Source organism: Phyllostomus hastatus, unplaced genomic scaffold, assembly GCF_019186645.2.
Source record: "Phyllostomus hastatus isolate PE091 unplaced genomic scaffold, TTU_PhHast_1.1 phas_contig_137, whole genome shotgun sequence".
Lineage (NCBI taxonomy): Eukaryota > Metazoa > Chordata > Mammalia > Chiroptera > Phyllostomidae > Phyllostomus > Phyllostomus hastatus.
Genome location: NW_025333583.1, coordinates 11,596,600 through 11,610,979, shown reverse-complemented (window position 1 = coordinate 11,610,979; position 14,380 = coordinate 11,596,600). Strand labels below are relative to the sequence as shown.

Sequence of the window (14,380 nt, the reverse complement as noted above, 5' to 3'; positions counted from 1 at the left end):
CTAAGCTGCCTCGGTATCCAGAGTCAGTGCATTCAGGAGATGAAAGCTAAACAAAATCGTAGCTGAATGGGCAGGCCAGCTCCATAGATGGGGCAACTTCACTCACAGACGGAGAAAAAAGGCAGAGGTGAGAATCAGCCAGAAAGGCCAGTTCCTGGTGGTTGTCAAGTCTGTCAGTCAAGGGAGAACCAGAGAATGGCCAGCAGTTGGGCAGGACCATTCAGAACCTAGATGGGCTATGCTACCAAAGCCACTTGTACTGAGCTGCTATTAGAAACATCTCCGATCCACTGTGCTCACAGAGGTATTGGAAGGTGGTCCTCCAAGTGCCTACAAGGTGCTTGGTGCTTTCGTTCACCTTTATGCCCAGGTGAGGTGGACAGCATTTTCCCCACTTTATAAACTTTGTAACTATAGCTCTTCATTTTATAAACTAGTGAAGAGACAGTCAACAAGCCCACTGACTTCAAAGCCTGTACAGGAGCCGCACCCTTCCAGTCTTTAACCCAATCCCCAAACCTGATGGTAGGTTTGCTGACCTCAGAAGGGCCTGCATGGGCACGCTGGGCACTGGGGCCAAAGGAACCTGCCTCAGGTCTAGGCCGCTAGTCACCAACCCTTTACCCCTGCGGAGGTCATGGCTGATCTGAGAGATGCAAACTCTTTTCTTAAATATTGTTACATAGATCAGGTGCATAGGTTCAAGGTCACGATTAGCTGTGCGTTTGTGCGTGACTAACCCAAATTGAAGAAAACCCTAATGACATGAATAAGGTTCCCTCAACAAGCAGAAAAAGATGTGTTAGGTGCTATGCATCCAAAATGAGTTGCTTATCAAAACATTTTTGCAAGTGTTGTGAAAAGCATTATACCTTAGGCATAAAAATATTGTTTGACATTGTGCAAAGCCAACTACTGAAGATTCTGATTAATGTTAATGACATTGTATTTTTTAACAGTATCTATGTTTCCGTTATTTCAAAAAATTTTTCTATATTTAATAATTTCTAGACAAACTGAAAATAAAAAATCATGTATTTTATATATAAGTGCAAATTTGCAGTTTAAAATTCTCCCCCACATTTCAGCACATACTAGTAACGAGTGTATCTGTCGACACACGTGACCTCCGCAGGGTTTAGCCAGGTCAGTTAGAACAGTCTAGTGTCTTCCCCACTTCTCACAGTGAGTGCCATTACAATAGAAAAACGTCCAGATACCAAAAGGTGCACCCTATGCTTTAGAAAGCTCCACAAATAATTAACACTGCTAACTCATGAGTATGCCAAACACAGTACCAGTTGACTGAAAGAAATGAGAACAGTTGCTCAGTTTCGCTTTGATGTGCTTATCTTCAGAGTTAACTTACTAAGACACAGGTTTGTCCAGAAAAAATCCAGCCATCGTTAATATGAGGATGGTTTGTGCAACATCGATGTAACCTGGCCTTCAAGGAGAGTGGACTGGAATGCGCATGCTTAAACAATGATGACTTCACTGTACCAGTTAGTGTATACTGTGTGGGTGTCACATTGCAAATGACTGCGTGAGCAGAGCAATGAATCTACATTTAATTTTGCATTAAGCTTGAATAGTCCTCCGTGAAAACCATTCAGATGATTCAGACAGCTTTAGGTGACAATGCAATGAGTGCAGTGCAAATAAAAGTGTAGCAACCCTGGCCGGTGTGGCTCAGTGGATTGAGTGCCAGCCTGTGAATGAAAGGATTGCCGGTTTGATTCCCAGTCAGGGCATATGCCTGGGTTGCGAGCCAGATTGCCAGGAGGAGGCATGTAAGAGGCAACCACACATTTGTGTTTCTTTCTCCCTCCCTTCCCCCCTCTCTAAAAAGAAATAAAATCTTTTAAAAACGTGTGGCACAAACACTTCAAAAATGGCCAAGAACCTGTTGAAAGTGGCCCACGTTCTGGAAGCCCTGCAAAAGCAGAACACCTGAGAATGTTGAACGTGTACAGGCTGTAATCCACAAAGATCAGCAACTGATGGTGAGAGAACTAGAAGCTGATCTGGGGATTCCCAACACGACTGTGTCCAAGATTTTGACACAGGAACTTTGCAGGAAACATGTCGTGGCAAAATTCATTCCACGGCTTCTGCTACCAGAGCAGAAGGAACATCGTGCTGTAGTTGCTAATAACTGGACAACTGTAAGGTCTGAAGGTGCTTACTTTGAAGAGGACTGAGGCATCAATGTCCTATGAACATTGTTCCTTGTATCTCATATCTTCTTCAATAAATCTTTTTCATGTTACATGGATTGACACTTTCTGGAAAGATCTTAGACAAGGGTAGGACTCCAAAAAACCCAGAACTTACTTATAAAAGATCGTGTATGTATTTTTACATGTTTAAACTTCAGACACCTTCAAAGTACTCTCCATTAGATACAATACCTATTGCAACATTTTCCCCACTGCTTGAAAGTTTTTGAACTCCGTCAATTTTGATGCCTTTTAGTGCTTCTGTCTTTTTTTGTTTCAGCTCTTCCACAGAAATGTTCCCCTTTGAGGACTTTTTCATCTGGGCAAACAAGAATTGCTGGGGGCGAGATGAGGTGAACAAGGAGAGTGGGGAAGAGGAGTCATGCCATTTTTAACACTGTGGTGTGGGCAGGTGCACACATAAATCACCCATCATGAAATGGGCAAAAGTATCCAGTCTCCCAAAAAAGTTCACTAAAGCCAATGTAGCCTCTCACACCAGCTGCTACACTGAGTTCCTACAACACTTTCTCACTTAGTGGGGAAAGTCTGTACTATAAAGGGCCCACCCTCCAAAAGATAATTTCATGCCTTTTTAGGGTCACCCCTCACACATTAAATTTACAATGTTTGGTTTGGTCGTCTTCAAACAAAATAGTGGCTTCTGGTTATTAAATAAGCATCATTTCCTGCCATTTTAATGTTTTGATTAGAGAACAGAACAGACATTTGTGACTGTGATAAGGTCCACGAACCTTTAGCACAAAATTGACTTTTTCTGCACCAACCCAAAGCAGTGACAGCTACTGTGTAATGTGACCCACCCCACCCCATCCCACCCTGCATCTTCGTATTCCTACAGGAAACTCCAAACTTCCCAAAACATAACCATCATCTATGGAGAGGTCACTTAATTGCAACATTCACAAAGCAGGTTCAAAAGAAAGCAAGATAGATAAAATAAATGGTGAACCTTATCTATAAAACTATATTTAATGATGACTCCAAACTATCATGGTTACATTGTATTCAGAAAAAAAAATTATTTAAGGTACTAATGTATCTAATATACATGAGAAATAGTTCTATCCAAAAATAATTAAAAAGCATTAGAGCTAAAAAAGGTAAGTTTTTATTCACTGAAAAATGTCCTCAAAGTCTTTCTGAGTCTCATTCTTCAAGAGTATAGAATAAAACACTTCTATAGAAGACACAGAAACACAAACAATTTTTAATGGTTTCAGCAAATAAAAGCAAGTTTGAATCTATGATTGAAAAATGAAAATAATTACAAGTATACATATGCAGAAAGTACAAGTTTCGAGAGCTTGACATCAATCAACTGCTGTCAAAATACATAGTTAAAATAACCCAAATAAAGCTGCTCAACAGTGGGGCACAAAATGTGGCAAAGAGGGAGGGGCACAGGCCAAGAAAAGGGATAAGTGAAAGCGAGGAACCTCCCCAAAGGTGTTCTTACAAACGGCCTCGGAGTGGAGGAACAGATGCAAACCTGTCTAGGAACATGACCAGTGAGCTCATAGAAAGTGATGAAACGTCAGGTATAAATCAAAAACGACGACCGAAATCCCAGAGTCTCTTACATTCCGCCCAGACATTAGCTAACCCCTCGGATCTGCCTGGTGCTGTGGTGTTCATCACTCTCCACTGGAATGAAATGTGGGACAAACACATTACTGGCTGGAAAGAGTGTCTCAGAGCCGATTCACCCCTGAAGGTCAGGGTCAGCGGTATATTACTGTAATCACACAATGTCTTTCTTGATATGGAAAAGTAACATGTCTAAGGGGAAGTTAAAGTAAAATTCATTTTGAACAATCAGCAGAATCTCAAACTTTCAAATGAAGGGATGTCGAAATGCCCGTTCGTTTCAGAATCGCTGTGCTCTCTGCCAGGGGCTATCCCACCGTGCTCTGTGGCCCAGGAGCTACCTAACCGACAGGTCTCACAGAGGCTTCCAGCCCGTGTCCTTCCTCTCAGAAGAACATTCCGTTTCTAAGACTTTTTAAAAATGTCCTTAAATGAGGCAATCTACCGAGAACATGCAGACGAGAGGGGCCGCCCCGGGGCGCCCCGCCCTCAGGTGGCACCGCGTCCACCCTCCGCAGCCTCAGCTGCCGTGCTGTGCTGAGCAGGTTCTCCCCGCGCCTCCGTCTGAACTTACTGTTATGGCCTTTTGCTGTCATCTGGATACAATCTGTTCTAAATCAAGTAATCCCCAAGTTCTGCCTCCAGAGAAATCCACAGATGAAAAACAAAACAAAAAACCTTTATGAAGGAAGAACTTAAAATGTTTAAAAAATTATTTTAGCAATAGGTAGCAAAGTCTACCAGAAAAGACTGCCTCCTAATTTATCAACATTTTATTGACAATTTGCGAGTCTGATGAGACCTTCTAAGAAATACAGATACTAAAATATGTTAGAGAAAATACTTGAAGTATGTATTCATATATGTAAACACAGCAGCACACTGATAGTTCACAATAAGCAATCATATACGATAAATATGTGCCATGAACCAATGTTGATTTTTACAACCAAAAAACAATGTTACGGTTCAAATCATGATTTCCTGATAAAGAGGCAAGGTAAAAGTAAGAGATAAAAATGCAGGTACAGACATCCAAGTATAATAAAAAACTAAATAAATACAATGTAAAATGAAATACAACTGCAGACAAGAGAGGAATTTAACACCTATGGTAACACATGTAGGCCAGGTACTCTATTTTCATTACAATAAAGCCACAGTAAGTTATTTGATAATATTCTTTGTTTACTAAAGGATGGCAAGTATTTCTGCTGGTGGCAGGTATGGATTATTTCATCAAGAAACATTACAAGGCTGAGGCATTAATGATACCACTTGTACATCAACCGATAGTTCCAATACCCTCTCATTAATCTTTGATAACTGATAATTTGAGTAGAAAGACATGATAAATCAAAATATATGTCAGTTTTAAAAAGAAAATACTTCAATGCAAACTCACCATCTAAATGGTAAACACAGAATAAATTCCTAATCTGACATAAGATTTTTTTAATTCAAGGAAAAAAATACATGAATGTCTATCTATTTATGAAAATGCAAATGATCAAAACAACGAACAGTAAGTTCAATTTGAAATGCCCATCCGGTGCAGTATTTAACTGTCAAGGGGGAGCAGCTCAAAGGACATCACGGAATCTATGAACCAGCTAGAAGGAGCCATCCACACCTTGCCCTGCCGGACCCTCTCTGGGCGATGACTAGACAGGTCCTCGTAGATGATGTACTGTGTGCAGAAGCGCTGATCGGAGTCCGGGTTGGCATGGTACGCGACTGTGTTGATGGTCTGAGTCACGTCACTGTCGGGTTTGGGCTTCCTGTTGAGGATCTGGCCCCCAGCTGCAGTGACGAGCTTAATGAGGTTGTCCTTCGGATGGTGTTTGAAGATTCCTCCAAAATAGAAGTAGCATCCATCAAACAGCTTTGGCAGCTGAAATAAAATTAAAAAAAAAAAAAGATAAAAAAAAAAACTTGTGAAAAGCAGATCAAAATATTTTAAAACACCGCATAAAAATGAGGGAATTAAAAATATAGTCATGAGCAGTTAGTTATGCAGCTACTTAAGGAGGTCCGGGAACAAAGTGGACTAAATTTCCCTAGTCAACCATCTCTGGTACTTCCGACTCTCCTCAGATTTCTGGCGTGTTTTGCATAAAACAAACAAACCCACCCCCCCAAAAAACTGTTCATCAAACTTCTTTTATCAGAAAGTGTATTCATATTTAACAGGGCTTAAAGGCCAAGGACTGCTGAGTATCTGACATACGCTTCAGGGAGACGGGCTTAGACGGTCAGAGTAACATCTCTGGGGACTGCCATCTAGTTCTTCACGTCCAAGGTCAGGACACTGGACAGTACCAGCCGAAGGTCTCCAGGGCAGCGGAGTGGCCGTGTGGCCTGCGGGGGTCAGAGGCGTATTCCTTGGGGCACAGTACATTAGGAAGCCATGGCTATGGATCCAATTAGCTATGAAACACACTTCTGTGTGCTTTATAAAAGGAAAGTTTCAGACTCCCCTTGCATGAAAATGTCATTTCTAATGTCCATCAGCAAGATAATGGAGTGTTACCCATCACAACTGCGTCTGTGGCCATAAAGACATATGGTGACTAAATCCGAGCAGCAGCTGTAAGTCTTCTTTCAAGTTACTTCCTGCATCTGAGACTCACCTCCGATTCTGAAAGGTTTATGGGAATGTTCAAGATGCCAAAAACGCATTAACAGTATGAAATTATTGCCTTCTGGATTTTACTGCTCATCGCGATCATCTCTCAGAATCAAGTGTTTGAAATAAGTACAATTAAAATTTTAATCAGTCACCTGTACTCACTGAGAGGGCAGGCGAAGTTTTTCCTGATGGTGATAATAATATTCAGACAGAACAAGAACAAGGAAAGTAGCGACAAAAGAGAAATACCAGCTGTTCTCTGTTGATCCTGCTTCTCTGGGGTCCTCCAGGAACCTCAAACTTCTCTTCCTGCTCCCAGTCTCTGCTTTGTAGACAAGCATTTACCCCTGACAAAAAAAGAAGAAAAGAAAAAGAAATGTCAAGTGAGCATTACTTCTTTCTCATTGAAAGTAAGCAATTTACCTAAGTGTTTTTTCTCCTTCATAAGTAGTGTTTCTAAACAGAAACTTTATGTCAAACCAAATGCAATAAAATGAGCTTTCCACACATAAGAACCTATGTTCCACATATAAGAAAATATAAGAAACCTCTTCTTCAGAGGACTGAGCAATGAAGTAGTACTGAACACTAACAAATGTGTTTCCTTGCTGAAAAACCAAAATCAATACAGCGTTTCACAAATATGAACCTAAATTATCAAAATGACGGTGAATCAACAGTCCCCGGTTTAGCTCAGCCCACAGTGATCTATCTGAACTTGAATGTTTATCATCCGCATGCTTGTTTTCTGACATGAAGCGAAGTGCTTTGTTTGGTCCACTGCCCCAGGCTCAGCTGGCCACACCACAGGGGCTCCACAGCACTGGTTCAATCACCAATAAGCAGAGCCTAAGACATGTCTGGGGTTTGACAGGTACACAGCGAAGTCACCACTCTAGCGACGACTTGGCGAACACCTCTAGTGCTCTAGAGCTGCTTCAGCTGAGATGTTCGATGGTGCTGCTGAACACACAAAGTCAGGAAATTTTAGTAACTCAATGCGCCATCTCTCCAAAAGCAGAGCTTTGTCAGGAGACTGAATTTTTTCTTAACTTGGGGCTGTTAATGCATATTCATATTCCACACTAAACCTTGGCCTACCTAGAACTCCCTCTCACGTGACACTTAATTTCTTAGCACAAGAAGCATAGTTGGCCAAGTTTGCTATGCTGAATCCTATTCTATATCCTATTCTTCTCATTAATTATTCCTCTCATAAACATCATGGTTCTATGAAAATTGTTGGAGTTTTTTGTATAGTAATTATATTTTACAAATATTGTAATTTTTAATAGTCACTCACTTATAAAATTTTTGACTAGGTCAAAGTGCCCTACTAGAAACACTGCTAGTGTGTTCATATTACATCACATACTGTTTCCATATTAACCACCAACCCCCAAAAGCATTAGTCATCTAGCTAAATCACCAACTTACAGCAAACTCATTGTTTTACACCTAAACTATTGCTTCTACTTTTTACCATCCGGCATGGAGCCCCCTGTCTAAACCTCCTTTCCTAATATTTGCAGAGCACTCATGACAGAATCTTTAGACAATGAATAGGTCAGCCAATGAAGCCAAGGATTTAACACTGAACACCCCTACGGCATTTACTGAAGGTGACTGGCTAATGTCTAACTACAGAAGTGGATAAACGGGCTATGTTTATGCTTGTTGCTTAGCCATTATTGTTTCATTTACTGTCAAAAAAGCATACAAAAATGGTATCGGTTCATCCTGGCGATGTGCTGACTTTAGTCACTCAACAGGACACAGCCGTAACAGATACTGGCAGGAGGCAGCACGGCATCGAGGAAATGAGACAGCGGGCACCAGGAGGGCAGCAAGGCCCTTCCCCTGCACGATGCCAGTGCCTTCACGGAGTGAACGCTCCCCAGGTCATGAAACTGTCAGCTGCACAGCCGCTATGCAGCGAACTTTGGTGGAGTGCGGAAGGAAATCCACGCCTGATTACTGAGCTGAATGAAGAATGCCTTCCTCTGATATTTCCTTATTCTAAGTAACAATGTGCCAGCTCTCCAGGCCACCTAGTATCAACTAAATAAGCAAATATAGCGTGTTCCCCCGCTGAAAACAAAGTGCTCCATTAGAACTGCTGTCATAACATGGGAAATACCAAGAATTTCTTAAAGGCTGGAGGCGACAACTAGTCCAAGGGCTGCAAGTACAATGTCTGCAGGGGTCAGATCCCACACAGCTGTGAGGAACCTGGTGTAAACTGGTAGGAAGCTGTGGAGACGGCAATGAATGAGAAAACGCAAATCATATTTAAAGACACAAAAACAAAGTGGACATAAGCTGGACATAACCACACAAGTTGTCTTCTGCGGTCCTTTGCCACGCTGAAACTCCTTGATGCTGCATCTGATCAGCCTCTTCCTTTCTTAGGAAACTTAAGTCCTAAGAGATTTAAGCACTTTCTCCATGACAACTGAAATGAGAACTCACATATCCACAGTTTAAAAACGTGTATTCTTCTTTAATCTTTATTCTTTTTTAAAAAAAAATCTTAGTAAATGCAAGGCATTTTCTACTCAGATTTAATATATTGTGACTCTCTTACAATAAATCACATAATCAGTTAATATATGAGTAATAGGCAGATCCTAATTTTTAATAGATTAGCCAGGGTATATGAAATTGCAAAAACCAAACATTGTGGCTACCTTAGAGAGAGTGTAGGAGAGCCTGCATTTGGCTCTGCCGTCAGTGGACCAAAGAAATGAGTTTAATTAACCTAACTACTGTCAACGTTGCCACTCCAGTTTGAACCCTAGGGCTTTCTGAATGAAGATGTACTGCACAGTAGACTTTTACGATAATCACAAACTCCTATCAGCTTCCTAGTGAACCTCTTGAGATGAACTAACTGTACTGGTAACTAAACAAGTACAAAAACAAGAATGAAATACTTTAAAATAAACTTTCAGCAATTTAAATGTTGATACATTAACATCATCAAGGAAATGGGAGAATCTCCCAGACAAAACATTATCTAATGAACCTGCCTAAATAAGAGATTAACATTTTAAGGTTTTATCTACTCAATAAAAGTTAACCTGCAACAAGAATATTTAAGCCTAATCTCCATGTTAAATACCAGAACTTTCCCAACATTCCTACTCAGAAGCTCATCTAAAGGATGATATCTATATCTATATCTATATCTATATCTATATCTATATATAGATATATATATCTTAAAATAGGTCATTGTTCAATAGGTACTTTTTAAAATTTAACCAAAATATATTTTATAGTCATCATATATATTTAACAAAGTTCTTATTCTTCCATTATCTCCCACTAATATAGTTGAGCACAAAGACAAACTCTTACTCTTTTTGGAAGAAGAAAGCATACTGCAACACTCCCTGTTAGCTTTCTCAGTGATTAATTTCCAAACTGAAGTGACTTTACATGAATAAGTTATGCTATTTATGTAAACATAGATTTTTGCATACACCAGAATGTATACACTTTAAAATGTGTCACTACCCTTATAAAAATATGCTTTATATCCTTTCTTACTTTTTACGTTGTACTATATTTTAAGATTTTGACCGACGCTATCATTGTGCAGAAATAGAGGAATTACTTATCTTATTAAAGTAAGAGATTCTTTTAGCCCAGATGTATTCCTGATCATGTCTGCCATTTCAGGTAAGCTTTCCTTTGGCCTGGTTGTATTACTTTTTTTATATATGGGTAAGTAGCCCCATTCCCAAAGTACTGCTTAACTCGAAGTTATTAACTCAAAGTCATTAAGGTAGCTCTGGCTACTTCAGCAAAACCTGGAAGCTTTGCATATTGAAGCAGCTTATGAATTCTGGGTTACAATAAATTTTTTCACAAAAGAAGTTTGTACTATACCAAAAGGCATTCCTTTATTCTAAATCTCTAGTAACTTCTCTTACCTCCTACCTCATAAACACATATGTAACTATAGGTGTGTATTTTCATTTCAGCTGCATGAACGAGTGATGACCGTCATGGATCTGTATTAAGCTTGGTGACTTTTTGTCATTTTAGAAGAGAAAAAGAATCATACAAACAGGAAGGAGCAGGGAAAAGGGGGTTCCTGACTCCACTGCTACACACGAATGACTACAGAACACAATGAAGCCAGAATAAAGCTTCAGCATGAAGATCTGTTACATGTACAAAGGGGGAGATTACCCGTCATGGTAGGCCACAGAATTTGCTCACTTCTTTCAAAAGCTAGAAATCCGTATTTTAAAGAATTGTTATTCTTCTGCAGCTACTGTAAGAGGTAAAATGAAAGCTAAATGCTCCATTCATGCCATCATACACATCCAGTTTTGGAGCTGAAATAGCACTGAAAATCACAATTAAGTACCACTCCCAGTTAACACCAAATGTCCCAAAAAACAATTAAAATGGAATCAAACATCACTCTATGTCAAAAGGAAAAGCCTTAATAAACATCATTAGATCTACACTAGGCACTTATGTAACTTAAGACAGCAGCATATTAGAAAAAAAATGAAGAACTCCCCTCTATTAAAAACAACACTCATTATAAAAACAAAAGAATTTACTTTTAAATGCTTTCCTTTTAGGCTTTTTAGTCAAACAGGATGTGACGTCACTGAACTTCAGAAAAAAAAATCACTAGAAGAAACATTTTAAACCCATGACAAAAGAAAATGGAAAAAAACAACTTACACTCACATCCATTTCTGAAAAACTGGGTGGCAAGAAAAAGAGGAAATAAACATATTATTATGAAATTCCACAGCAAAGAGTGAAAGAACAATGAAATAAAGGCTAAAAGGGAAAATAAAAGCTAAATGCTCTAATCATGCCCGCACAAACATCCAGATTGGGACATCACAGAAAACTGTCACAGACCATTAGATTTTGTGATTCTACATAAATACCATTTAACAACTGGTTATTTCTGGATATGTGTAAGCCAGCATTCTAATTATAAACATATTGATATATAAAAACATATTTCTTCATATGACAGTATATTGTACTGATTTTACCTAATGCATATTAAGAAATAGGTCAAATTCTATCACAAAATATATTACTGTATCATAGAATTTTCTTAGGGAAAACTTGGATAGGAATTCTAAAAATTTGTTATGAGTAACAATATAAAAACCATTCTCTTTACAGATGTGGTTAAAGACCATACTCAGTCTAATTTCCAAAAATTTTAATAAAATAATTTAAAAATTCATGTGAGATGACTGCAGGGGGAAGGGGGAGGGTGGGTGGAAGAGGTATATATAGGGAGGACATGTATGGTGATGGGAAAAAATAAAACAAAAAAGTAATTTAAAAAAACTCACACATGGTATTCTTTTTCAGTCATATCTTTACAGTTCAAATATTTATGTAAGAATATCTCTTGATTAGGACAACCACGTATCAAAATGCATTCACTAGGTGTGCACCACGGGCACCACAGATCTGGCTGTCAGAGGGAAGAAACACACACACAGGGTCTAAGCTCCCTCACTGAGACGGGAGCACTGCCTGCCCGATTACTGTCTGGAAAAGACTGTATGAAGAAGGTACCGCTATTAGAACCTGAGAAGTTGAATTTCCTCCTCGACAACCTGAACTTCACTTACCTGGCACTGTTTCTTACACTGTTATAAACAAACAGGCACCTAACTTATTAATCCACCACTGTTTCTTTTGATTATTTCTTTGCTGTATGCATTCACATATTTATATATTTTTAAAGATATAATTGTTCTATATATTTTAAAACTAAAACAATCCTGTTTTTTAATACTACAGTCTTAATCATATAAAAATGCAAGTTTTTTCAGAGAGTATCTTTAAACATTTCAAATTTTTCTTAATTCTCTCATTTAGGTTATTCTCCCTACCTCTTGCTATTAAGAAATAACAACAGAAATAGTCTTTTTCTTTCTTTAATTGGTTGTACTTGCTTAGGGTAAATTCTCAGAAGGGAAATGATTAGATCGAAGAATGTTAATTTCTCCTTGGACTCTATATTAGAAAACATGGGGATATGAACTCCAGTAAGAGATTCTATCCACCTTTTATCCTAAAAGAACCACTGATACTAGAATATGTTATTCACTACTGTGAGAATCACCAAATAGGACACTATTAAGTCAGCTTGAGTCCATCAGTGATTCTATAAAAATGACATGGCCAAACCATTAAATTGACAAAAATGTCCATTTCTTAAAGAAGGCAGATTTTATGCTCATGAATCATGTGGCCTGTATATGTAACCAAATGCAAACTCAGCATATTCACGAGAACTATACACTCAAAGTTAAGTGGTAAATGCCGTAACATTCAAAATCTCACATGGTTTCTTTATTACTGAGACCTTATTATTATGAAAATCTATTCCTTCCTATAACCACTGGCAAGATTTCTGGCACAGATTCAGTACAAAAGCATCTATAATCATGAAACCATTTTAAATCAATTTTTTAAACACCGAGACCCAGTTAAGACCTGCCACAGGTTTGAAAGGGAAAAGCTGCAAAAATAAAAGTGAGACAGAAAGAAAACCTTTTTTTCTGACATAAAAGGTTATGATACTTGCTTATCAAATTGCTTATCACACTTCTCAAGCTCGTCAGGGCTGGGAGAGACTAACGACAAAGCCCAATGAGAAGGGGGGACGAGCCTCGCTGGTCACAGCCACCTGGGTGGACAGGAACGCCCCGTGGGCACCAGCATCGCCAGACGGGGGGCGGCTGCACTTAAAAAGGAAATGAACACCAGCTGCTAAAAGGAAACAATTTTACAAACCAAGTCAACTTCAAAAGACAGATTAAATTAAGAATATCTTAATACATCAAGCATTTCTACCATAAAATTTCAAAGCACAAAGCCAAAAAACAAAGTTTTTGAAAACAAATTCTGATCCATTATTGCTTCTTACAAAATATAAACTCTTCGTTTTTCTTTAATTGTTTAATTTGAAACAATTATAGATTCACAGGAAGTTGTAAAGAAATATACAGGGAAGGCCTGTGCACCTTCCTCCAGGGGCCCATGTTAACATCTTATGCAATTATATAGCACAATCCCCAAAGCAAGAATTTCACATTCATGCGATCCATACAGCATATCCAGTTATATGTGTACTCGTGTATGTGTGTTATATGTGGTGTGTGTGTATGTAGATTTATCATTTAACTACACGTGTAGCCTTGTAAAAGGTAAACACTAGTAGGATCAAGATAGTAAACTGTGTCATCATTAGACTCCTCCTACGACACTTTTACCACTGTTCTTATTATTTTTCACTGTATGTTTTCCATTACCATTTGCCCCCTTATACTCCCCTCTCCCACAGTTAACACACTGCTGTCCATGTCCATGAGTTCTTTTCCCTTTTTGCTCCATCCCCCTACCCCCTAACTCCCACCACCCCGCCCCGAGAGCTGTCAGCCTCCTCTCTGTCTCCACCCTTACTCTTTTTTAAACCATTTGTTAACGAAAGAAGATCAATCTATCATCCTATTTTGGTCACTGTAACAAAAGTAGATGCTTTTGCTGCTGAAGAGTAGAAGATAACCCTGTATGAGTTTTCTTTCTATTTATCTTCAAGCACTAGGTGAATGAACCAAGGTTAAGAAAGCAAACAAGAGCAGGGAAGGTGAAAGGCAGCTCTGATGGGGGTGGTGGCTGGCCACCACCAAGAAGCGGGTAAGGGGTACATTTTCAGAGGAGATTTAGACAATATAGACAACAGCAGTACAACTGCCCCCAGCCGGGAAGTACCAGCTGCCAGGCTTTCCCAGCAGCTTCCTAAAATATACCAGATTAGCTAAGAAAGCAAAAGGGTGTTTACATAAGTTTTTAGAAATCATAGAGGGAAAGCAATAAACTACTTTAATTTCATAGCAGCATT

General features: G+C 39.0%; 1 protein-coding gene across 2 annotated transcripts in view; it reads right to left on the bottom strand.

Annotated features, from left to right (window-relative positions):
• Positions 1–3,267: 3,267 nt before the first annotated feature.
• BARD1 (BRCA1 associated RING domain 1) overlaps positions 3,268–14,380 on the bottom strand; it is a 66,486-nt gene continuing 55,373 nt past the window's right edge. For both annotated transcript variants that reach the window (XM_045854731.1, XM_045854738.1), the window contains 2 exons: positions 6,715–6,812; positions 3,268–5,727 (listed from right to left, as the gene is read on the bottom strand). In XM_045854731.1, coding sequence (XP_045710687.1) covers positions 5,395–5,727; positions 6,715–6,812 — 431 coding nt within the window. In that variant the 3' untranslated portion in view covers positions 3,268–5,394. The remainder of the gene's footprint in view (positions 5,728–6,714; positions 6,813–14,380) is intronic.